We start from the raw sequence: 26,757 nt of genomic DNA on the forward strand, positions 1-26,757 counted from the left end.
AAAAATTAAAATAAATCCTTGATGACCTAAAACCGGATTAAAACTCACATCAACATTCTACATATTTGTACTATGTAAAGAAAATGAATAAAAATAAGGAAACCCTGAGGCTTATTAAGGAAGATCCTGCATTTCTCCTATCCTGAGAATCTGATGTGTATTCAATACTTGATCTAATCTTGGGATTTATTTTCTGTTCCCACCAGGAGTCCCCAGAGTTTGAAGACCCAATGAAGCCAGAAGAGGTATGTTTTGAGGCATAAGAGAGGGGCAGAGGGGTGGGGAGAACTGACCAGGCTGCCATCCCCATGTCCGGAGTTGCCATGGACCAATCATGGGATTGCTTTGGAAAGAAATTGCAAGATTTGCCCCTTTCTCAGTTGGCAAGAAGTTGGGGCTTTTTGTGCTTTACATAGCAATGAACAGTAAGCACCTTCTTGTCCCAGGTAGCTTACAATCTAAAATTTAACCTAGAGGGAGGAAGATGGAGGAAAACGTAGGAGGACACATATATGCATTCAGGTCAGCTACACATATTGAATCTTCTGCTCTGCCTCTAAAGCAGAATTCTTTGAGGCGGGAAATGTGTTTTAAAGGCAAACTGCGTAAATGATGGAATACACTGAAATGGCAAAGTTAACTGAAAGACTTCAAGATAAGGACAATAGAGACTATAAGAAAGATTGGGAACCATTTATGCTACACCTACGGAAACAATGCGGTGAAATGGACTCACTAGTAGATTTTGATTAAACACTTACAATTACCAAAATAGATACAGAAAATATAACAACAACAACAACAACAACAACTTATTATTTATACCCCGCCCATCTGGCTGGGTTTCTCCAGCCACTGTGGGCGGCTTCCAACAGAATATTAAAATACAATAACTTATTAAACATTAAAAGCTTCTCTAATAACTATGATGTTAAAATATCAAGAGGACAATAATAACTATTTTAAAGACTTTTAAAGTTAGAATACCAAACAAGCAGGAGAAATTAATATGTAAGAAACAAACAAACAGAAGAGGGAGTTGAGGGAAGTCACGAGGGGTGGGGGAGATTTGGGAATAGTATTTTTTCTTTTCTGTTATGTGAGTGATACATTGACGATAAAATTATGTAAAATTTAATAAAAAATATTAAAAATAAAATAAAAAGGTAAATTGTGTATGCAGCCCTAGATGTCAACTAAGGGAACTGTCTCAGATATTTTTGGGTGAGTGGATTCTAAGAGAGATTGTCAGCAAGGTTTAGGGAGACAGATCCTTTCAAAATTAATTTGCAAAAAAGGAAATGAAACTATTTTAATCTGTGTTGCTTCTTATACCCCATCAGCCCCACATAGCCATGAACAGGATTGCAGCCTAGAACATTAACTCTTCATTCGTGTGCCAATAATGTCCTAAGAGAAGGGTCTATAACAAATCAAATCAAATCTTTATTATGGTCATAGACCAGCTTAGGGTCTATAACTTCTCTCATTATTTGCCGAAGTGGCATATTGGTGAGGACACAAGGTCTAAATTCCTACTTTAATTTCTAGTCTGACCCAGGACAAACTTGAGCTGTGTACACACTATACTTTCAAAGAACATTTCCCCCCTCAAAAGAATTCTGGTGGGAACTGTAGTTTATCCCTCATAGAGCTGCAATTCCCAGCAATCCATAACAAATTGCAGTGCTCAGAATTCAAGGCAGGAAGAGTGCTTCAGATATGAAACTTATTAGTTTAAGTGAAGACTCTCTTAAGGCAAATCTTTAAAAATGTATTATAAGCACCGACAACTGGGAAACACTGGCCTGAGAGCACTCCAACTGGAGAACAGCCTTTACCAAAGGTGTCATGGGCTTTGAAGACCCTCGAGCTCAGGACAAAAGGGAGAAATGTGCTAAGAGGAAGGCGCACTTGGCAAACCCTCACCATGATCAACTCCCACCCGGAAACCTGTGTCCCCACTGTGGAAGGACGTGTGGAACCAGAATTGGCCTCCACAGTCACATACGGACTCACGGTTAAGACCGTGTTTATGGAAGACAGTTTTACTCGGCTATGAGTGATCTCCAAAGAAGAATTAGTTTCAGTAGGGGATGAGGAGTAATGAGTTAAACCCATAGACTTTATGGAAAAGGTCAGCTGGAAAGAGGGGAAGTTGTTCTGACAAGGAGTTCCAAGCACAACAGACAACAAGGGCGAAAGGGGTAGGAGAGACTTACAAGGAAGACAGGAAATAAGGAGAACGTAATCCCCATTAGAAATGGCTTCAGGCAGGCTTCCAGGGCACTAAGTGCAGGAAACGTTGTTTGAAGAGCCTGCCTGAAATGGCCCAAGGAAGGTAGAGCATATATGATCTATGGGATATGGGTGGCGGCAGCAGCAGCAGCCTGGGAAAAGGTAGGAGTGCAACCTCTGTGTGTGAATGCATCTTTCCTGTGTCAGATAGAAGCTTGGGAGCAGGAGGAGCTAGAGCAAAACGTGTGCTTCAACAGCTGCCGCATAGACCCCTCGCCCTTTCAGCTGGTGGAGAGGACATCCCTGCACAAGGTGAGTGTCGCTGCCCTGTCCCTTTCCATCTCCCACCGCCATCTTTGGCCAGCCCCCACAGTCCCCAGCCCTCCTCTTGCTTTCCAATCTTGTCTACTTTGCCCCCCGACTCTTGGTCAAAACTGTATTTCATAGTCACAAAGCCAAGAATTGCTGAGATTGGGGTTACTTGCTGCTACTTTTTCACATATGCAAGAGACAAACAGCCAAAGACAGAACTCTCAGACCTTCCTGTTGTAGGGCCTGTGCCACGATTTTACAGACACAAATCCATGCCTCATCAGTTCTCCTCCCTCTCCACCTCCCCTGGAATGCACAGCCATTCCTGACCATAACCTGGACAACTTGTGATTCCCAAGTAGAGCACAGCCATCATCAACCGTCTACTGTGAGCTGCCAGGTATTTGAGAACTTTAGGTTTTTTTTAGTTTCAGGTGAGCTCCATAAACAAGAGGTTTGTTCAGTGCTATTTTTCTAGAAAAATAGGTGCTGGAACTCACCATGAACGCCTCTCTCTTTCTCATAGAATGGCAATGAAACCCACCTGAGAGTTCCAATGAGTTTCCCCTGAAAAAAAGCCCTGGGTTTGTTGAAACTTTAGTGGGTCACCCAACTTGTGTGGTGCCATTTGCCCACTTGCCTGGACTTATGGGGGAGGTGGGGCAGACACAAAAGGTTCTCAAGCCCCTGACAAGCCAACACCTGGCAGTGACCTGGGTTGAGCTTGGAGGGTCACATGTAGTACAGAACTGCTCATCAGATTCATTCAGATGAAAACATAATCTGTAATTCAGTTTCTGTAGTTATGGTTCTTACGCTACATTAATTTCAGTATGTTATGCTTAATACCAGCTGACTTGCCACAATTTCTTCTCAACACCAACAAAACATTACAGTAGGTGGGATCTACACCATTAATGGTTCAGCTCCAAGCATGAAGATTTCATCTCTTGGCTTTGCTGAATTTTCTCTTCTGGACTTGGGTGCAACAAAATCCACCACGTCCGATTCAGATTCTCCATGAATCTACAATGACCGCCCTGTTCTCTTTTCTCACTGATAGAAACTGTCTTATCTCTCCCCTCTCACAGACACACACCTTGTTTTCATTGCTGGGACTCAGCCATGCCTATGTAACCAGTATGGGGAAGCTGAGAGGTGTGATTGCCCTGGAAGAGGTAAATTTAACTTTGCTACCTTTGTATTCCTTTGATCAGTCTCAGATAGTCATTGCATTGTCCAATGCCAGTTGGCTCTTGCCTAGAGGAGTAAAAGATTCAGCCACTACGATTCAAGGCAGACAAATAGTTTTAAAGAGAGGTATGATCAAGGCAATCTTGCCATGTTTGTACATTAACACTGGTTTTATCCAGTGCTATTTTTCTAGAAAAAGAGGTGCCGGAACTCAGTTCCAGCGAGTTTCTGCTGGTTTTGTCTCACAGTTGCCCCACTAATGGGATGTTAGCTTAGTGATGGTGCTGGTGATTGTTTATTAAAGGCTTCTAGGCCCTGCATGTAGGTGGTGCTGTGGTCTAAACCCCTGAGCCTCTTGGGCTTGCCAATCAGAAGGTCGGTGGTTCGAATCCCCACAACGGGGTGAGCTCCTGTTGCTCGGTCCCAGCTCCTACCAACCTAGCAGTTTGAAAGCACGCCAAAAAGTAGATAAATGGGTACCACTCCAGTGGAAAGGTAAACAGCATTTCCGTGCGCTGCTCTGGTTTCGGTGTTCCATTGCGCCAGAAGTGACTTAGTCATGCTGGTCACATGACCCATAAAAACTGTCTGCGGACAAATGCCGGCTCCCTTGGCCTATAAAGCGAGATGAGCACCACAACCCCAGAGTCATCCGCGACTGGACTTAACTGTCAGGGGTCCTTTAACCTTTACCTTTAGTCCCTGAGTAGAATTGTCATTGTCAGGGTTTCCTGGGATGATGCAGTCTGCTCAAACCACAGTTATCTGTGGTGTAGATATGGCCGAGTATTTCTATTGAGATTCTACAAATTGAGACCTAGCATCCTTTGCATGGATATTTTCTGATCTTTTGATTCGAGATGGACTCATTTATAGCCATACCCACCTCCACCTGCCAAGGAGGCGCCAGGCACTCAGAATGTTGGTGGAGATTTCCAGGTCCTTCAGAACTGTAGACTTGTTTATTTGGTGGTGGTGGTGCATCTGTTCATTCCCTCTCTGTAACTCTCAGCTCCAGAAAGCGATTGAGGGCACCACAAGCTCTGGTGTTCACCTTCGCCCTCCCCTGGCCAGCTTCCGTGACACTACCCAGACGGCGGGTGGCAAGGAGCAGGCCAAGTGGACTGCACAGATGTGGAGCAAGCACGACAGTGATGCAGCGGCAGCGGCGGCGGCAGCAGCTCCCAGCAGTACCGCAGTAGACTCAGGGACAGAGAGCCCGGTGGCCCCTGGCTCTCCCTTCCCGCCACCCTCTCCTGCCCCCAGTGGAGGGAAGGCGGTGGTGCGCTCTGCCTCAGTGGCTGATATGGAACTGGAGGAACTGGAGCTTTCTGGCCCAGCTGCTGAGAACATCTCAGGCATCCTGAAGGACCTCAACCTGCGCCCCACAGACGTGTCTGAGGATGACGACGACGACGTGCCACTATAATTGTACAGAGGAGGCACCTGTCTTGCCCCTTCACCCAAGCTACTCCTGCCATACTTGCGCTTCAAGGAAAGGCCTGTGGGCAGCTTCTCTGGCACTAACGGATGGTAATTCGCACTGGAGAGCCTTGGCTACGTGGGCTGACTCTTCCTTCTGCCACTATCAATGGGGTGGGGTGTACTTTGATTACCATGCTGTGTTAGGCATTCCATAGGGCTCCATCCCCTGTGGAGAGATGGTCATGGCAGGCTGTGCAGAAACTTCTCTTTAGACTAAATGACATGGCCACCAACATTTTCCTCACCTTGCTTGATGAAATACTTAGCTTAGAGAGGAAGTAGACAAAGGATTTAACCCAGACTGGCTGTGGAAAGAATGCAACCCAGGTTGTCAACAGGCCCATAAGTGGGGAATTTATGCGGTGGTGCCCTTCCCTTCATGCTCCCGGAGTGAAACTCTCTCGTCTTTACCACTTTGCACATCTCAGAAACCCCTTTCCTGAGAATTGCAGCTTTAAGCCACATGTGTTTTTTGCTGCTTTTCCGGACCCATCCTTGTCCAGTGTTCCGGAAATAACAACATTTTCCCAATATATCCCACTCAAGTGTGCGGCTCAGGTCAGGATGTGTTATGGAATTTAAAGGCCAAGCTCAGTATGTGTAGAGAAGAGTATCTCTGCCCCACCCGCTAGAGAAAAAGAAGGCAGCTGCTCAGCCTGATCACTGGTTCTGTATATTTCTTGGAGATGTGAAAATGAAATGAAGGAAAGACTCAGTGCCCTGACTCACTGTAGGAAATGTAACACAACCAGGGCTCTGTTTGCAGAAGTCTTTTAAAATCCTGCTTTGGGTTGCTGAGCGGGAAGAAGGAGAATTAATCTGGCTCCCTGAAAGCCAATAAATTAGTGCCCCCACCTCAACCCCAGAAAATCTATTAATAAAAACAAATTCAGCCACCACCACCACATCTGCTGGATTAGAGAAATGAGCATAGGCACAGCGCGTTGCTCCCACATAGCTTCCCACCCAGCTAGGGAGACCTATGCAGTAGCCTTCTCTGGCACACATAATGGCTGCAGCTTCATCTGAAGGCTGTAAGAAAATGATACAACCAGAAAGGGTAGTATTCTGAAGTTTTCTGATCATTAGCGAGGCAAAAGTTTGAGCAAGGTAGCACATAGTCTTAAAAGGTTTTTTTTTTTAAACGTTTTTACCATGACATGATGGACACTTATGCAAAGCAGTTGTCTTAATCACTAGAATTCCTGCGAAGAAACGGATGTGACAAGAGGTGGCAAGTGGAGGAAGAAACAGTTGCTGCTTCTGTGAGCCCATCTCTATTACAGTTGCCTATAGGCTTTCTACCAGTTTAACAGCCATGGCTTCTCCCCAAAACTTAAAAGTTTGGCAAAGGTGCTGAACATTCTATTATGAACAATCTGCAATGACATTTCCTGGGAGAGAATGACGGCTGACCCTGCTTTAAGTGGGTAGTATCTAAAAGAGAAAAATGCCTGTCTTTTGAGCTAGCCATTACAAACACAGTTTTGTCCTCCCTGAAGTCTTAGCTGTGTCTTCCAATCCTGCACTCCAGTTCCCTCGCTGCTCAATTAGGGTGGGTGAATCAGTCAATTTTGGTTTCTCTTGGTTCCTCCTTTTTCCTGCGCTAATTTCAGTTCACCACATCAGTTTCTTTCTTTTAAAAAAATAATAAAGCCCTCGTTAAAATTCATCAACACTTTAGGGCCAATTTCTAATACACACATTTTTGTATGCAATTTTCCCTAATGCAATGTGTTTTGTATGTTAGGGTTAGCATTTTTGTGCTCTCTTCTACACCAGTATATGCTCTCTGTGCAACGTCAAAATCCGGCACCTTCCGTTGGACTTCGCAGCTGCGGCACCCCAAAAGCTCTGCACCTGAACTGGTTGTGCTCCCCTAGATCTGCCTTTGCTCAACCCCCAAACGCCTCCACACAGCTTCGCCAAAGCTCCTCAGCCACTGTCTGTGAAGTGGTCTCAGTTGTTCCTGCTCCTACTCCTGAGCAAGCCTTGGCTTACCAGAGAGGAGGATCTGCATTGCCATTTCTTGCACATGCAGGGGAATACCACCTGGAGGAGGAAAATGCCTGTCCTGCCTATGTGAAATTGATGACATGCAATGTTTACCTTTTTTAGAATTCTCCGGCCTTCTTGGACAGTTCCATGGGGAAATAAAAACAAAGTTATTACAAGCAGAAATCACCAGCCTGAAAGCTGTCTCATACACATGGAGAAAACACTGGAAAGGACATTTATGAATACACTCATGTGATGGTAGTTTCTTAGGCTCAGAAATGGCACATTTGGGTGTGCGTGGGCATGTTTTCAACAGCTGTTTGCTACTTGGAAATTCAGTAACTGCTATGAAACAAATCACCTACTGAGTTTGTCTGCCATGCAGTTGTTAGGAGCCCTTCTGGGGAAAGATTGTGGCAATCCTGTAGCTAAGCTTGACATCAGGTGTCTCCCTACCCCAACTCCATCAGAACCATTTTGGACAGCATTTTGGTACAGCTCACTGTCCTTTGCCAGCAATTCACCTGTTCTATTATACGAGCGGCATCTCAGTTCCCAGGGAGCTTGTGGCAAAACTGGATGTATTGAATCAGTATGCTCGGTCACAGACAAAATCCCCATGTGGTCAGGCCCAAGGGTGTAGGCGCAGGATTAATGACAGGTCAGCTGCATCTTAACATTTAAGCAACCTGTTGGTGACACATTCACTGCTGTTAAAGAGGACTGTGCATGGAATGGGGATTCTGACATATGCATTCATCACAAAGGGGATAGTGATCGAATAATAATAATAATAATAATAATAATAATAATAATAATAACAATAACAATAACCTAAGGTTACCAGATTTTTTTTCAATGAATCCGGGGACACTTTTCAACTTCAGAGGATTTTGTATGGGGACTGATGTGTAAATCTGGGGACTGTCCCCGGGAAACGGGGATGTCTGGTAACCTTAAATTAACCTGGTTATTTAAACATGTGATTCTGGGCAGATTTCAAGGTTAGACAGTTCTGAGCTCTAGGCAGATTCCAAAATCTGTGGGAAAAGGGAAGCAGGTCTGCTGCCAAATGTACTTATTTTGTTCGCCATTTGCATGCACCTCAGTGCTCTGCAGAGTTTTCAACTGTGGATATGGAAGGCAAGAACTGCATGGTGCCTGCCAAGCAGTAAACATGGCACAGTGAGTCAACAGCAAAAACTATTTTTATTCCTCTTGTACTTGCCTCTCATGTCTGCTGCACCTGTAGCCCTACCTTCAGCATCCTGCAAATCTGCCTTTAGAGGCCTAGTTCTTGAAGCAGTAAGCCTGCTTCTGGGCAGCACCCTTTCAAACTGCATGTGGAAGTTCACGTGTTTGAAAGCCCTAAATGGCCTCGGTCCAGTACAGTGGTACCTCGGGTTAAGTACTTAATTCGTTCCAGAGGTCCGTTCTTAACCTGAAACTGTTCTTAACCTGAAGCACCACTTTAGCTAATGGGGCCTCCTGCTGCTGCCGCGCCGCCGGAGCACGATTTCTGTTCTCATCCTGAAGCAAAGTTCTTAACCTGAGGTACTATTTCTGGGTTAGCAGAGTCTGTAACCTGAAGCGTCTGTAACCCGAGGTACCACTGTATCTGAAGGAGTGTCTCCACCTCCATCATTCTACCTGGACACTGAGGTCCAGCGCTGAGGGCCTTCTGGCAGTTCCCTCACTGCGAGAAGCCAAGTTACAGGGAACCAGGCAGAGGGCCTTCTCGGTAGTGGCACCCTCCCTGTGGAACGCTCTCCCACCAGATGTCAAAGAGAAGAACAACTACCAAAAAGACATCTGAAGGCAGCCCTGCTTAGGGAAGCTTTTAATGTTTGATGTATTGCTGTATTTTAATATTTGGTTGGAAGCCGCCCAGAGTGGCTGGTGCTGCCCAGCCAGATGGGCGGGGTATAAATAATAAATTATTATTATTATTATTATTATTATTATTATTATTATTATTATTATTAGAATTCTCCTCCATCCCAAAGTTCTTCTCGCATAGAAAACTCAGTGTCAGGCAGGTGTTACAGTCCAGATGAAGGGCTACTGCCACTGTAAGAATTAGGCCAGCATCTCAAACGCTGAGTCCTATGGGAATTTTGAAAGCTTTTGCAAGCTCCTAGTGGAAAGCTAAGACAAACTCACAGGCAGCTGCATATGTGCACACCTTGGGGAATAGTAACAATTTTGGCTTAGGCTACCAACTATACTAATGTGAGCCACCTTGAACATTTACAGCAGCACACAGATCCATACAATAAATAAATATTGTCAAAATATGCATCCAAGTTACGACGACACATAGAAAATATATTTATTAGTACATACAAATGTTAAGATACATAGTCTGTGAACACAGTGACAGCACTGGGACGTTTTACTTAAAAAAACAAAAACAGAAAACCCCCAAACAGAATATGGCCTGGTTCTCATGGACAGCATCAGCCCATGTCTGTGTCCCTCTGCTTTCGGCAGCAGGAGTGGGTGGGGACTTACAGAACTGAATGCTCCTCCATATAGGATTTCATAGGTAAAGCTATTGAGCACCCCTTTCTGAAGGGTCAGCAGTGTGAAATTGTACAGCCCAGACACAGGTCAATAAGTATAAAGCAGGATTTAAAAAGAAACCAAAACATGACAGCAAGAATGTTATGTATGTTACTTTTTGCTTGTATTTCGTGTGAGTCAACAAGCATCTTCCCTATGTTTTGAAGGGTCTGGGATGTACCCATAGCTTTTTAGGTTGGGTTATTGGTTTCTAGGCCAACAATCTCAACAGGTGGTATATTATTATTATTGTTCAGGGGATACATCATATGTCCAGTACCTGTCTAGGTGCGCTTCTCGGAGTTGGTGGGGAAAAAATTCTTCTGATAATGGTCTTGCTCACATGTATGGACAGAAGTGTCTTCACTGACAACACAGGTCTTGGTTAGCATGGAGGAGAAGTGTGCTTCTTGGAAGTTGCTGCTCTCTGTTTTTGTTTGCCTCTTGATCTTGGCTCTTAGAACTGTACTCCTCTTCTGGGTCGTGCCGCATTCTTTCATGGAATGATCCCCCCATCCCCAATGTTTCATATATAATGTGACTGTAACGGAATGTCATTCTGAGGCAGGGGAGGGGCCAGGGCAAGGAAGTTACAAGGCTCGTTGGGCCAGGCCAGGTTCGCCACTGTCAAAAAGGCTGTATTCTGGCAACAGGTCCTATTACCTTTCATTAGTATCAGGCAGTGTCTGAGCATCATCTCCATCGATAGAAGGGGGAGCCCAAAAATGAAAATCCTAACGTCTAACAATGTATGTAAAGTTAAAGAACAGGAACATTAAACTTTGTCTTATTTTAAAATATACACTGCGTCGTCTGGCTAAATATACTACATCTTTTAGCTGCTTGGGAGCTCGGCCAATGCAAAGACACAACCTAAGCCCCCAAAACATCATCACTATAAACCAACCTTTCCCAACCTGGTGCTGATAGGATTTGTAGTCTCAAGCAGCTGGAAGGCACCAGGATGGGAACAGCTGCTGTAGATGCACTCGCTGTCAGGAATCGCAACCGTGAGTCCATTTCCCAGCCCGTTCCCCCTCCATATAGCGGGCGCTACCTCTGGTTATGCCATCATTATGTCCTTGCTATCTTTCCCACCACCCCCAACCCCATAATGGGCTTTTCATAGAATTGTAGAGTTGGATGGGGCCACAAGGGTCATCTAGTCCAACCCCTCGCAATGCAGGACTCTTTCACTGAACGTGGGGCTTGAACCCACAACCCTAGGATTAAGAGTCTCGTGCTCTACTGGCAGGGAAATGTGTGATATTGTGACATGAACTAAGGCAAGTTCTACAGACCTTATGGAGGAGCGGAGAAACATGGCTGCCCTTTTGGGTGGCGTTTGCCGCCATTTGGTGACCTAGAGATGGCCAGTGTTCTGCAAGTCAAAAAGGTAGCAATATGTGCCAGACATGAACTGGGAATACCACAGTGCCCTTTTTCTAACTCGGTGGAGAAAAGCAATACTTTGTCTACACAAAACGAGAGCTTTTGTGGAAGTGTGGGTGGGTGGGTTTTATATCGTTGGTGCTTTTTCAGCCCAGCCACATTATCCCATCCTTTTCTCCTGCTCCCCGCTGTGACGTTAACATATGAGAGTGATGGGGGTGGAGTCAGAGGGACTATAAAACCAGCTCTGGGAGGGACGGAGGAGGAGTTTGTTGAGGAGTTGGGTGGTTGGTTGGAGTGGGAGTGAATTGGGATAGAGTTTGTGGGTAGGTTGAGTTAGTGTAGATAAATAAGCTGAGTCAGGAATAGTTAGGAGCTAGGAAGACAAGTAAATATCTGAGAGGTGGTTTAGTGAGTGAGAGCAGGTAGCGGAAGTTATAGGTCTGGATAGGCACCCCATGATTGTAATTGATCGATACTGTTTATGAAACCACACACTTGTTAAACTGCAATAAATAAACAGAAGTTTATGTTCCAATTTAACCCTGACTGGACTCAGTATTGTACCAGGTAGGGCCTGGGTGGCGGCAGCTAGAAATAAAGTGGTGGCACAGGGACCAATAGACGGTGAAACGTCCAGGGACCCTGTGTGATTGCCACACCCACCACCTCCCTTTCAGAATACACACAGTGCATCTGGTAAGACCTCCCGCACGGAAATAAAACACACTTCCACCAACCACAATGGCAAAACCACGTGCTGTTTAATAACAATAACTTCACGAGGTTCATACATGCCCTTCCAGGCCATGTTCCCTCATCCTCAGTGGGTGTGAACCACAACCAGGCATGGTCGCCATATAGTTTTTATATCTATTTGTATAGTTACATATATATATTTATATATATGGTATATATATATATATATTTATAGAAGATATAATTCTCATAAGTCACATTATCAAAACATGCGCAGAATAACCAGCAAAAAAGTTTCAAGCAAAGACATTTTGGAGCTGGAAGACCAAAGGCAAATCTGTTTGTTGTTTGTTTGCTTGTCTGGTAGGGGGCTTCCCCCTCCCCTAGACAGAAGGGGTGCCGGTAGTGGTGAGAGGGCTACAACTGTAGACCCATGTCTTGTCCTGCTCTTCCCTATTACCCTCCTTTCTCCCTGAAAAGTCACAGACCTCAATAAATGTCATCCGTAAAGGATGGGAAGATTCTACACTTCACCCCTTTTTCAGAAATTCAGAGCAGGAAAAGGACTTAGAGCTGCTCCTCTCCTCGTAATCTCCTGATGCAATTCATATATATATATATTTAAAAAACCACCCAAACTTAAGCCCCCAACCTTTGGTAACTTTTAAACGTGCTTTAATAGATCAGTCCCCATTGCTCCCTTGCACACAACCCCTATAATCTGTAGTACCCCCCCTGCCCACCCCTGAAAATAGCTGTTAAAAAAAAAAGAATTTGCTCATTGCAAAATTATTTTTGAGGCTCATTTTGTAGCTGGGAGGACCCCAAGGATTCCACCACTTCATGCACAGCACCAAATGAACCAGATAAATATTAAAGGATAGTAGCTTATATTCACAAAATTGTTTCTGTCTCACACATAGCATGGTTTCTGGAAACAACAGAAGGAATCGGAGCAAAGGTTGCTCAAATGGACTTTTGGACAAAACCCAGACGTAGGAGGTTGTAGACTTTAAGGAAAAGGCATTCTGGATCTGAAGAGATCCCTGCGGAAAGAGGGTTCGGGTAAGCCTGGCCTGGAACGTGTGGAAAGAAAGCGGAACCCATTTCAGAGAACACGGAAGCCCTTTTTCTCTCTTTTTAGCCCTGAAGTGATAACTCTGCACATGGACTGCACCACTTCAGGCTGCAACTGGGGGTCCACGCGACTGAACGCTCTTACATACAAAAACTTCCTTGCACGTGGAAAACCTATGTTGGGGAGAAGTCTAAGTTAGAACCCTTCACCCTCATATCTAGTACTCTATTTTGTCTGGAGGAGCGTTCAGAACAGAGTGGATTAAACACTTCCAGTGCTTTTCTTACTCTTTCTTTCTTTCTTTCTTTCTTTCTTTCTTTCTTTCTTTCTTTCTTTCTTTTTCTTTCTTTTCTTCCTTTCTTCCTCTCTCTCTCGCTGTCTCTCCCCCCCCCCCCATTTAACTCTGCCATGTCACTCCCTGCTGGGTCTTGAGACCATGCAAGCATTGCAAGGAGAAAACAGCTGGAGGGAAACCAGTTTTGGGAGGAAAGGGTAGAAATACTTGCCTGTTTCCTTCTCACTTCAATCATTTCCCACTCCCATGGCTTTTATATGAATTGGTCTCAGCTTGCTTACAAGTCAAGGGTTGTGCCACCATTAAACAAAGAGCTCTTTCCTTGTATAGATACAATAAAAACTTCTCCTAAGCATTTCATGCTTTTTTTTTTAGAAAACAGAAATAAGGTCTTAGGTAAGTGGATGTTCAGGAATAAGTATCCCTCTCTCCTGCATATGAAATTAAAGGAAGACCCAGAGCAAGGCTGCAGCAAAATGTCTGGTGCCGGAGCTGATCTGATGCATGGAAAGGTGACATTCAGGTGGGAAACGGCTACAGAATTTCACTCCTTTTGCAACCAAATCACCTACCTCCACCGGCCGTCTTACTACCTATTTGTTACATGACCACAAAACCCTAAAATGAGGGCACCAGCTCAGCCACGGCTTGGCTACTTGAGACTCAGACTTCAATCTTATCAAAGTAACCAGAGAAAGGATGGTAAACAGAGGCACTAGCCAACGTTCAACTTTCCCTTCCACAACACACTGGTTTATGGGCCACAATGGCTGGTTGTACAACACTTTTTGCTTTAGAGGCTGTCCAACAACTATAGAAAATTATTTTCACTCTAGGCCAGTCTAAGATAGGACTGCGTTGGAAAAAAACCAAATGACACCCTCCCACTAATGTATCTTATTTATTTCTTTTCTTACATCTATATCCCATCTTTCTTGTGTTCATCACTGAACACAAGGCATTATATGTGTGATTCCCAGATAGCCTGGCATTGCTCAGACCCAGACCTGTTTAGCTTCAACAAGGAGGTGGCTTCATGTGCTTTCAGACCATACCTGGAAACCCATAAAGTGCAATTCATTAAAACAGCACAAAACAAGTTCCATTGAAATGAAGAGAATCCATTATGCACTGGCTCATTTTGATGGAACTTGTGTAGAAAAGCTTCCCAGAAACCACCCTGATCAGCTGTTTGGTAAGGGGAAAAAAAAACCAAGATGCCACCCTCTCCGTCCTGAATAGCAGCGTTTCCCAAACTTGGGCCTCTAGCTGTTTCTGGACTACAGTTCCCATCATCCCCAAACACTGGTCCTGCTGGCTGGGGCTTGTGGGAGTTGTAGTCCAACAACAGCTGGAGACCCAAGTTTGGGAAAAACTGCTGAAGAGCATCATTAGCAACTGCTGGATGAACAATGCCGGCAGTGGAAGTGGGATGGTTTCATTTCAGATCAGGCCAAACTTGAATATGTCTGTAGAAGAGGTGGAGTCATTTTAGCCCTTTGGGCACTGTATTTGAGACTAAATACATGCAGCCCTGTGAGCTGGATCAAGAGAGGAAACACAGAATTGCAACACCTGCTTGTGCTCAAAGCCACTCAACCAGCTAACAAAGCCCTCTGTTGAGGCATTTATGCCCCACACAGAGAACGCCTACATGGCTAGGGCAGGCTCTCTGTCATTGAAGTCACCTCTCTAGCTTACCGAGGGGAAGCGGAGCAACACAAACGTGACAGAGGGCAGCAGGGCCAACAAGGGCCCTTCTGCTCCCCCTGCAATTTGACCCACATGTGGGGTGAACGCCTGAACAGGGTTATCAAAGCCTATTAAACCCAGCCTATCCTGCCAAACACCCTGAAACTGAAGCCACACATCTCAGCCTGAAATCTCTCTGTCTAAGCCATTCCATTTCCGAGCTCGTCAATCAGTCTGCTTTATCTGCGGGCAAGCTGTCGAAGAAACTAGCGCAATGTACTGGTTAAGAGAATGTGCTGCAATTTGGGAAGCTCTGGGTTCAAGTATCTCTGCCATGAAATCCAGGGGTGGGCCATAGCTTAGGAGGTAGAAGGCCCCATGTTCCATTTTCAGCATCGCCAAGTAGGGTGAGGATGAGAGCCACTGTGAGTGCAGATGATACAGAGTAAAATGGACCAACGGTATGACTCTGCTTTCTATAGAAGAGTTTGAGTTTGGATTTGATATCCCGCTTTACCACTACCCAAAGGAGTCGCAAAGCGGCTAACATTCTCCTTTCCCTTCCTCCCCCACAACAAACACTCTGTGAGGTGAGTGGGGCTGAGAGACTTCAGAGAAGTGTGACTGGCCCAAGGTCACCCAGCAGCTGCATGTGGAGGAGTGGGGAATCGAACCCGGTTCACCAGATTATGAGTCCACCGCTCTTAACCACTACACCACACTGGCTCACCATACTGCTTTCTATGTTCAACCGCATTTGGGTGAGCTGCTATCCCCCCAGCATCATCTGCTCCAGTGATGAAATGAGGCCAAGACATACTTGTCTAACTTATAGGTTTGTCACGATGGCGGTGAAAATGTTCTCCTTAGAGAGGCTTGCCTGGCGCCTGCCTTAATGTCATTCTAGCTTCAAGCCAATTCTGTTTTTGTTTTTCCAGTCTTTTGTTGTATTTTTCTTCTACTTTGATTTCAGCTCTGCTGTATGCTGCCTACACTAAGGTATGCATTCCTTATGCACTTTGGCTACTTGGTATTCTAACCGTGCAAGTCACCTTACGCAAGCCACCCAGATAATTTGTTGAAGTCTTACAAAGCAGAGGTTGTACATGAATTATTCTGAGCGCTTGGGGAAAGTCTTACATATTCTACAAAGTGAAGTAGAATTCCTAAGGTTTTCAAGCCACCTTGGCTGCGCCCGCCCATTGGTAGCAGGATGTATGACTATGTTGGTTTAACTGCATGCCTTACTAAGGAAGAAAACAAAGACAGCAGGTGCTGCTGAACAACACGCTATCAGATGAGAAATGGAGAATCATGAATGATGGATGCATTGCACTCAGGCCTAAACTAGGTTTGATGAAGGAGGCATAATAAAATACCTTCGTCTTGTTTATTTCCTTTAGTGCAGCTGCAGAGTGCTCCAAATTTTTATTTGAGCTATAGGGTGGAGGGAGTTGACTTAACCCTTTCTCTGCAGGCTGCTAGTTTTCTAAAAACAAAACACTCCACCCATCTGCTTCTCCCCTCACAAGGGATAAGACTCGACATATTTCCCCCCTCAGAGCTGGGTCAATTTGAAAGGCTAAGCACCTCTCCCAGCAGCAGCCTCATCAAATTCAAGGGACCTAAAGAAACATCACCTTTAATTTGACCCTCAGGCTTCAAGGACAGAAATTGGTTCTTTTTTAAAAAGGAATTTATTCCTAAACTTCTTAAGTTTACTATGCCCAGTGCCAGCACCCAGCAAGGCTAGATAGGTGCCTGATTATCTGTGGCTGCTTTAAGAGCCCGCAAGAGGCTTAGTGAGATCTGAAACCCATGCTCCACTCCTAGTCTGCTTCACTGCTCTTCCAGCAATGCGGATGGTGAGATAAGGTTCATGGCTGGGGGTGCGGGGAGGAAGAACCATAGGTCTCTAACCTGGGGCCCCAAACTCTGAAGGCACCAGGGCTCTCAACAACAGACATTTTACAAAGCTACCCTTCCACAATGCTCTGGCAGTGCTTTCACTACCCATTCAAGCAAATTTTCTAAAACTGAAGTAAAAAATTGAAATAAAACTATATAGCCGATGTAGCCAAGTGAGCATTATGATATTGCAGCAGAGTGGATTATGTAGTCATACAGATATGCTAGTCTTTGTCTTCCAGGCTCTGCTGAATGGTACTTTTGCATTCCTACGAAGGGACTAAGTGGCAGAATTTTTTTAAAAGGCTTCTATTGGGCTGAACCCAAACAGCCGTGCCATGAAAATGCAGAGCCAGATTTCACCTCATTAACAACTGGCTATTTCTAATTATTTCAAAGATAGTCCCTCTATGTGGAAAAGGGATATAAATCAGTAATTTTGTGCATAAGCCTACAGGCACCTTGTAACAACATCTTGTGCATGAGCACACAATGGTTAATTCTACTGATGTTACTCTACAAACCAAAGACCATTCACTCATCGTGTTTAACATCCACTGCTTAAAGCTCATTGCTGATCAATTTACATAAGCCATATGGGAGTACAAAATACATTTGCCATGGGCCATATATTTGAACTGTGTGGTTTCCAAGCTGGCCTTGGAGACCAGATCCTCTTCACTGCTCACGTGTCTTTGGAGAGACCAAGCAACTAAAAATAAATAAATGCATGCGCAGTTCAGATGCGCTGTATGTACATTACTCAGGTACCATAGCAAAATACAGGGGGGGGGGGACCCATTACTGCACATGCAGATATTAATTTATAGTGAGAGTCAAGAAACACGGCACCCTTCAACCTAGATGGTTGCTTTCCAAACATGCAAAGCTTCAGTTTTTCTCCCTTGTTGAGCTTTCTACAAGAACTGAACTTCAGGCTGTGAAAACACAGGAAGACAAGTGCTGCCACTTTCTCCTTGCAAAACTCCGCCCCTGCCCCAGCTGCTTTTCTCTCAGCAATGCTTCATGTTCAGAAATAAATTGAGGTAATGGAGAAAACATCCTGAGGGGAGGTGGTGGAGTGGCGGAGGGGGGTTCATTACGCTCTCCTATCTGCCGCTTTTCTGATAGTGCTGAGAGCAATTTTTCTACCTACCACTTTACTGCAGCTTACTTACGTTTGAGGACACCGATCTAACCTCGCCACATGGAGTCCCGGTTTATCTTAACAGCTCCTTCAGGACATCTGCTGCTAATGAGGATCCGATCCGTCAGGAATTGCTTTTGAGCTGCCCTCATCCATTTCAGCTGATGCCACGAGACACGTGGCTTAATCTTTAGGGGGCCACAAGTGCTTTTGCTGACTATTCTCTCTGAATTTGGCTCAACAAACCAAGCCCCTTACCTCTTGAGAGCTTGGAAGGCAACACCAACAGAGGGCTGAAGTTTAAGAATTCTTCTAATCTAAGGCCAAGTATAAAATGGGGGGGGGGGGGGAGAGAATTCTTGCTAGCCAGGCAAGGTTTCGGTAGTGGTTGAGGACAGAGTTAGAAACATACGCACACTGCCTTAAATGTCAGAAGAATTTCAGAATGGCAAGGCAAGACCCCCTTATTTAAAAAATAAGTTAAAATTGAGTTGAATGGTCCTGAAATAATGTTTATTTAGAAAACTTCTCCAGGAATTGTACAGTTTAATAGAGAATGGAGTCTCTGTTTTTGAGTAGGACTTTCTAGTGGCAGGCTGTAGAATGCTACAGCAGAGTTGTGATTCTCTATTCCACTCTACAGAAATGTTCAGTATGGTTCCCCCAAAACACAAAATTAGCCTCCTTCTCTATCTCCTGTTGTTTCTTTGCTAGATGCCAAGCCATGTGCCCCTCCATAGCAGCCTTCCCAAACCTTTTGTCCCCATATGTTGTTAGACTACAACAGAGGCGCCGCTTGTGGCTGAAGATTGGGGGGCCCCAGTGACGCGTCGCATTTGTGACATCACTCGCGTGTCGCATGCTTGTGAGGTCATGCCTTGCCTAGCGCCGCACAGCTTCAATGGCCACAGCTCCTCCGCTCTCAAACTCTGGAGGAGCCTGCTTTTGATGCTGTGCCACGCTCAGCTCAGTGATTCAGCCTCCTCCCTCAATATTCAAGGGGCTGAGCGACACCTCCGCCCCCTAGAGTTAGCGCACTCGGGCTACAACCCACGTTATCTCTAACCACTGGCCATGCTGGTTAAAGGACAACAGATGTTGTAGCCCAACAACATCTGGGAGACCCAAGGGTGGGGAAAGCTGCTCTCTTTATGCACCACATCTCAGACAGAGGAAAAAAGAAATATACGTCTCCCAAAACATTAGTGTCACATAATATTACCAAATGCACACATGTTGCTTGCATTTTTTGTTTTTAAAAAAGACAGACAATAAAAGAACGGGTTTGGACAAGATGAACCACTTGTCTCGAGTCCGGTGAGTGCCAAGATGACAGCAGGATACATTTACATTGAAACAGAATTACCGTAAACATCCAGGTTGAGTCCTGGTCCTGGATAGGCACGTGGAGCAAGAATGGTTTGGAGGAAAGAAGTAGCAGGCTGCCTGACTCACTGCCCCCTGCCCCAACCCCAATACTGAGGACATCTCAAAGCTTTCTGGAGAACCTGAAGGCTCTAAAATGTTGGGGCAACTGGAATTCCATCCATTCTTCACTTGCAGAGAAGTTGCGCTCTGCACTTTCTTGCTTCTACATCATCACCAGCAGAATCCCCCCTCCCCCCCCAAAAAACTGACAGCCAGCCAGAACGCAGCAATTAAGATAAATGCAGGAACACGAGGGTTCACCCTCATATTCAGAGCAGTGCTGTATCCAATCCTCTTAGCCCTCAGAGGTTGGCACTGTAGCATGTAAACATATTTTTAAAAGAGAGAGGTGGATTCCCCAGAGCTCAGAATCCGAGTCGCCTCTCCACTGGAGGAGCCAGGAAGAGGAAGGGAAAGGAGAGAAGGTGGGGAAGGGTTGCCAAGAGGCTTCTCATTCAGGCATCTGCTGCGCTTGCTTCTGCCTGAGCACGTGTCCGTGGTCGTGAAGGCTTTTTCAAGGAAAGTGCAGTGGAGAGGGAAGACTGGGCCCTCTTAGCTTTTGAGATCCATGAAGTGAAAAACCTCCCACTAGTCTCTCCATCAAAAGTGCATGAACAACAGTGTCCTGTTCACCTTCTGTTCACAACTTCTGGATGCAAACCAGAGTGTTCTGGGCTGAACACTCATCTTCTTTATCTGCACAAAGCGCCCCAGATGGGTAAGCGAAGCACTCCTCCGTCTTGGTTCACTCCTCGGTCTTGCAACCGGTAGTCTGCCGAAAGTAATTAGCGGCAAGCCTCAGACCAGGTCAGGCTCTAGAGGAGCAGAGACAGGGCTGTTTCCTGAAGGATTCCCTTCATCAGATAAACCTACAGTCACCTTTGGCAAGACTTTCCTCATCAGAAATAAGCTTCCACCGCTTCAATAACAAACGTGTGGTTTTGCCCAGCAAAATGTAACTGTTCATCCTTTTCTTCCATTTTTTAAAAATAATTTTCTGGAGACTTGCAGGAGGATAAAAATGTGGTTTTTATGCTGATAAAACACTACCCCTCTTGTCTTTTGCAGCAAAGCAGCAATTGAGGATTGACTTTAGACTAAAAAGTATGTCCCATAAGCCATGACTTCTCATTCACAAAATCACTCCCGGTCAAAAAAAAAAAAATGCCCTGCAAAACCCTCAACTCACCCTTTCTTTGTTCCTAATCAAGATGAAGCCTGAGAAATATTTACATTGTCAACATAAAAAGGAGACAGAGAGATTTCAACGGAAAGAGGAAAATTGCCCTTTTCCCAGTCTCTGCTTCATCAGTATTTTGGCACTACAGAAGATCTGGTGGTGCTAGGAAAGGAATATGACCTCACGCCAAGTGGCACCCAGGCTATTCCCTCTCTGTTAGCTTCTGCTTCAAAAACTGTTACTTGGAAATACAAAAAGATTAGGGAGAGGGGAACAGCGACAAAAGTTCTAACAGAAACTGGGAAAGGGTGGTGCTGAAGCCGCGCATGCTTGCTTCCCTTGGTTTCTGCACCTGCAGACTGCTGGAAGGAGAGGACTCCATGGCTGCGTAAAATAGAAAACTGGCAGATGACCCACCCTCCCCCTTCCCCTACCCTGCATGCAGTATCCAATATTAAATAGGGGGAGAAACCCCTCTCTCCAGCTCCCAGGTAGGTAGGCAGAGGTAACGGGGGTTAATAAGGAAGGTTTCTGCAGAGGCCAACAACGCACACGGGCTGGAGAATGAGGTTTGGGCTGGACTCATAGAGCAGCTCTGTCCACATCAAAGGATAGTTGGTACCCACAGAGCCTCATTCTGGTGCATGGCCTGCACATCCACAGAGTCACTCTCTCCACACATCACTCTCTTCTCGGACCCAAGTCCAGAGTGCCTCTCCAAGCAGCACCTCACTTTAGGACGGGCCCTGGGGCTGCAAATTTTGCTGCGGTACATTTTTGTCTACAAAGCCGCACGCCCTCGCTGTTCCTTCTCCATGATGCCACCGTTTGAAACTCTTGCCTGTATCCTCAATGACCCTCCAGTCCCAAGAGCCAAAGCACATTGTAGCAGCATCTTCTGTGTCGCTGAATTAAGTACGAATGTGTGCCTCCCCTCAAAAAAACCCACATCTCTGCTAAAAGCACAACCTGTATCCACCACACAGCCAGTGGAGGCCACCGTCTTGCATTCCCTGAGCTCTCTGTGTTTGGGTGTCCAAGGCAGTAGGTCTTGAAGGCTCAGCCCAACATGTGCAGGAGGAAGGGGTGGGTCGTTGGGGGAGACTTAGCATTGCCCAGCACTTTTGGTCCTCGGCTTACCTTGCCGTGAAACTAAAAACAAACAAACAAGTGTGCTCGTGCGCTTGGGGACTTCAGGAGCTGGAGAGGGGGTTTCCCTATCACTTTCCCCCACCCCACCCGTGTGTTTCCCATGCATAAGAGCAAAGGGTTCCTCCATGGCAGCATCAGTTGTTGGCTTCACCTTCCTCTTCGTCAAAAGACTGCACCCCGGACGAGGTAACGTCGGAGACCTTGCGGCTGAGGGCAGCAGGCTCCGGCTCCTCGCGGGGGGACAGGGACTCCAGGTCCCGGCAGACAGCATCGTCCTCCTCGGGCGAGGGCTTCTTGTTCAGTAAGGGAGCCTTCTCCAGCAAGGGGTTTCCTTCCTCCTCCTCTGTGTGGATTCCCACAAAGGTGCTGGAATCTGTGCTGCTGCCGCCGCCACTAGGAACTGTCTGAGCAGGCCATACATCCACAAGGCTGGTATTAGAAAGCAGTTGTTGTTGCTGCTGCTGCTGCTGCTGCTGTTGTGGCTGTTGTTGTTGTTGTTGCTGCTGCTGCTGCTGCTGCTGCTGTTGTTGTAGTTGCTGTTGTTGCTGCTGCTGTAGCTGCAACAACTGATGCTGCTGGATAAGGTTGTTCTGGATCAGAACGCTTTCCTGCAAGCTGGGCTGGGACTCTTCAAAGTTCTGGCCCTGATAGGAGCCAGTCGCTGGGGACGCAATGAGTGACTGGTCGCTGGTCTCCCAGGCGTCGGATGAACCCAGGCAGTACATGCCTTGCGAGACGTAGGAGTGAGGCCAGCTGTCATACTGTGCCTGGGCCAGGTGCTCTGCAGGGAAGGGAAGAGTGGGGGAGGGGGAGAGAGAAACAAAATTAAAAAATGGAAGAAAGGAAATTAGAGTCCAGCCATCTCCGGACGTTACAAATAGGGTTAATAAAACACCCAGGGTGTGGGTGTGAGCAATGGGAACAAATGTGTTAGCTCTACCCTTCCACCATTTTTTAAATTAACCTTCTAACTCTTATAGAGAGCTCTTTTTTTCCGGGGAGGCTACCATGCCTCTTTAAAGGGTTTTAAAATGGGTGAGGAGCCTCCCCAAATGCCCAAGGGTCATTGCTTCAGACAGTCCCCTTCCACAAGTTTAGGCCAAAATTCCCCTTAGTGAGAGGATTGAGACCCACAGATCCCAGAAAGGGTTGGGGGAAAGAGGTTTACAAATAGAAATATAGAAATAAACAAACATCTAGCATTTATTTAGTGCTTTAGTATTTAGATACGTTATTAATATACAAATCACCATCCACTTGAATCTCAAGGTGCTTTACGTAAAAAACAACTAAAAGCAGCTTTCGAAATGGTGCAAAATAAGCAAATTAAATGCAAGTTTTAAAACAGTACAGAATAAACACATAAGGCAGAGAGGCCTGTTCATTCTGGTGGAAAAACTTGTGGAAACAAAAGTGCCTTCTGGGAAGTATAGAGAGGCACCACAGTGGCTCCCAATTTGCTAAGTACTGCAGACTCCCAGTTTTTCAAAAGCCTAGCCATGGGCCCTGTACTTTTGAAAATTTTGGTATCTCTACCATAGTTTTAGTGATATGAAAGGCAGTGCAGACCCCGTGGGGTTCGTAGACCACCAATTAGGAACGACTGGTCTATTGTATCTCCAGAGGGGATGTAGTTCCACAGAACAGGGGCAGCTTCAATGAAAGGCTTGCCTTGAGTTATTGTGGAGAAGGCTTCTGTTATTTTATCAGAATTAACTCAGAATGCTTATTGCTAAAACAAAATTTAAAAATTCCTTCCAGTAGCACCTTAGAGACCAACTAAGTTAGTTATTGGTATGAGCTTTCGTGTGCATGCATATTTCAACAATTCTCACAATATCCATATAATGTAGGTCCTTATCATTAACCCCCACCCACCCCGAATTGCAGATGGGGGCAGGGAGGGTTGTGCGCCTGACGGAGGAGAGCAGCTTCCTTAAGACCACCTATTATGTTCACTGCTGATGTTAAGAGCACAGTTCACCCTTCTCAGCTATGATACTATACTAGCAATGGCTAGAATGGGGCAGATGGATGTCCTAAGAGGAACTGAGAAAGGAAAGTGTCAACAGTGGGCAGGTTTGGGTAATGAAGGCTTCTCCCTCTCCACCCCAAAAAATGCAATATAGCCTTAGCCAACACAGGAAAGTCAAGCTGCCTACGCCAATTGGCTTTGCTGAATAATTCCCTGTGGACCTGTGCTCACTTCAACCAAATCCAGGAGGAAAAGCCAATGCTCACCCTGGTTCTCCATCATCTCCTGGTAGTTCTCGTTGTAGTTGCCAGCTTGGTTCTCCTGGTTAGAATTGACGCTCACATCCTCGCCATCCATGGAAGACCAGGCCATGAGGGTGGCTTCTGAGATAGCAAACTGCTCCATCACCCCTGTGTTGAGCAGAGAAGAGAGAAGGATAGTGGTACATGGAATTGCCCCATTCTTCTCCCCCAGCCAATAGCTGCAGATCCTGCCTCTTGGGTCCCATTGCCCATGCCAGTTCCTGAGAAACTCTGGCTGGGATCCTAACTTAGCAATATGGAGTAGCCTGATCTTCCGTGCAATTGCCCAGGCTCCCAACTCAAGTATCAGGATTTGGTTTTCTGAAGGGTTCAGAACCCCAATCCAGAATAGCTGCCATTACCCTGGTCCCACTAATTCTCATAAGCATGTCTGCAAAGGGCCGTGGACAAAATGTAACCCTTGTAAGCATCCTGTTGCAACTGAACCTTAATAGGGAATGCAGGGAAGAGAGTGGCAAACGGCAGCCCTGTGCTGAGCTTCCTCCTCCCTGCTCTGTAGTGCATAGTATACTTACCCCATGTCTTGATGTCATTACACGGAGAATTCCCCTTACCCCGCCCCCCCCCCCCGCCACCAGTGGCAGGCCAGCAATATGGAATTGGACTGGGACATGCCCAGTGTATCTCACAGCCAGATAACTAGAGGAATTCAGCATAGCACTAAGGCGATCGCTCCACCAGCACAAGCATTTTGGCTTGCTTGGTGAAACAATCTCCCCTCTCCTTCCCCCCTAGGGGGCTCTCCTAACCCCCTAAGTCAATACCGTGGGCACAGGAGGTGGGGGAGCCCTTTTGAGTTAGTGGCGGTCCTCATGCAAGCTTTCGCTGGTGAGGATGGTGAGTTGAATCCGGCCCAATAAGTGCGCTGAGTCTTTCCTGACACCTTCATTATATTTTTCAGATGCCAGGTGAAAATGTTCCTCTTCAGCCAGGTCTGTGGCTGATTAATATCCTATAGCCTTTTTAAAGTGTCTGTGAGAAGAGTTACTACTTTGCTGTTTTGGTTTAATTATTTACTTGTTTTCATTTTATTCTGTAAACCTCCCTGAGATCTGTTGATGAAGGGCAGTATATTAATTTTAACAACAACAACAATTTCCTCAGCATGTGTGTTCTCCTTTGAAATGCCTCTTGGGCTATTTCCACTTTGCTCCCAGAAAGCTGGAAGGGATCAAAAGGTCATTCCTTCTAAGTTTCCCCTGCACCCACGACATCAAGTGGGTTAAGGTTTATGCAATCCAGAGAGAAGATGCATTCAGAGAAAATGGATCCAGGTGGCTCAACCAATCCAGTCCAGTTGAACTGTTCCCACTCCCAAACCCTCCTGTTCCACCACATCCACTGATGGACAGCCAAACAGTAGCAGCCTACCTGCAAGGAATCGGGCCTCCTTCTCCCCATCGCTCAGGTCAGAGTAAGCGTCGGCATCCTTGCGCACCGTTTCGTGGGTGTGCTGCTGCTGCTGGGTGTTGCCGTTGCCCCAACCTTGCCACTCAATCATGTGTGCGACGCGACCCGACCCCATGGCCGTGGGCTTGGTGACGTGATCCTTCATGCTGCGGGATATCCCTAAGGCGCCAGACATTAGGAAAACAAAAAGGGGCTATTATACCGCTCCAGAGACATTGATCGTCAACCTAGAATGGGCTCATTTTCACCCAGTTCTCCCATTCCTCCTTCATACCTGCTTCCAAAACTCTATCTATATACTGGTCTAAGTAAGGAAACACATAAAAGTCATAAGATGTGGGGCCCCGTAATGAACTTAGTTGCCATGTTTTAATCTGACAAAGTATGGACACTGTAGTCTTTTATCATAGCAAAGGTTGGTTATTGGGGCTACAGTGTAATCACTGATATTTATTTCATTTTCATTATTAGTTGCTTGTTACCCAAGGATCTCCAAGCAACTTACAGCAAAAAAAGAGAAAAAAGGTATACCACACATATTACCATGGGGGGGGGGAAAGAGGGGGGAGTTATATACCGTAATACATTAGTATTTCATATAAAATCCATTAAAATACTCAAATAGTGAACAAAGCAATACTCAGACCCACTGATGAGCAAATAAACAAAACCTCAACTTCCCCATAGTCTAAAGATCATTCACATCAAAACAATTTTAGTCAATTTCCTTCTTTTTTAAAAAAAAGTTTACTGATTTTATATAACATTAAGCAGACATAAGCAAATATAAAGCAGCCCCCTCCCCCTGTTTTAAGCACTCTCCATTAGTTGACAACATATAAGCAATTGGATATTTTTGGAGATAAATTTTGTGCAAACACATCATTTCACAAATCTCCATGGGTCCTTGGTGGCCTGTATCCAATTTCTTTTGCTAATGCATGCATATGAAATGCAATTAAGCCATATGCTACTAAAGGCGTTTGAGTTGTCACAATGTCTTTCTGAGGTGGGGACAGATGTTCTACTATTTACACATTCTGACATACTTGTTCCACAATGGAAATTTGTCATGGGAAGTAGTAGTGCAAGTCTTAATGGAACTGGTGAGTATATTGACACACAAGCCTGGAATCTGAGTGGGTAATGAAGTCACTTCAGGTTTAAAAAGGGTATGTGTCGTTCAGTGTAAAGTAAGGGATATACATATACATATAAATGCACAAGATAAAGCCAAGAGTGGTGAAAAGTGAGATAGATGGCTTGAGAGCCACAGGTTTGAGATC

General features: G+C 45.6%; 2 protein-coding genes across 8 annotated transcripts in view; one reads left to right on the plus strand and one right to left on the minus strand.

The window, feature by feature from the left end:
* CLCN1 (chloride voltage-gated channel 1) overlaps positions 1-10,594 on the plus strand; it is a 109,872-nt gene extending 99,278 nt beyond the window's left edge. For all 3 annotated transcript variants that reach the window (XM_080986719.1, XM_080986718.1, XM_080986717.1), the window contains exons 20-23: positions 207-245; positions 2,446-2,550; positions 3,642-3,728; positions 4,757-10,594. In XM_080986719.1, coding sequence (XP_080842845.1) covers positions 207-245; positions 2,446-2,550; positions 3,642-3,728; positions 4,757-5,173 — 648 coding nt within the window. In that variant the 3' untranslated portion in view covers positions 5,174-10,594. The remainder of the gene's footprint in view (positions 1-206; positions 246-2,445; positions 2,551-3,641; positions 3,729-4,756) is intronic.
* A 6,069-nt stretch (positions 10,595-16,663) lies between these two features.
* Positions 16,664-26,757, minus strand: part of FAM131B (family with sequence similarity 131 member B) — a 49,681-nt gene continuing 39,587 nt past the window's right edge. For all 5 annotated transcript variants that reach the window (XM_080986914.1, XM_080986913.1, XM_080986915.1 and 2 more), the window contains 3 exons: positions 25,433-25,638; positions 24,005-24,148; positions 16,664-22,544 (listed from right to left, as the gene is read on the minus strand). In XM_080986914.1, the coding sequence (XP_080843040.1) occupies positions 21,898-22,544; positions 24,005-24,148; positions 25,433-25,638 (997 nt within the window). In that variant the 3' untranslated portion in view covers positions 16,664-21,897. The remainder of the gene's footprint in view (positions 22,545-24,004; positions 24,149-25,432; positions 25,639-26,757) is intronic.

The sequence above is a fragment of the Podarcis pityusensis genome (genome assembly GCF_964106645.2).
Source record: "Podarcis pityusensis genome assembly, chromosome: 17".
Classification (NCBI taxonomy): Eukaryota; Metazoa; Chordata; class Lepidosauria; order Squamata; family Lacertidae; genus Podarcis; species Podarcis pityusensis.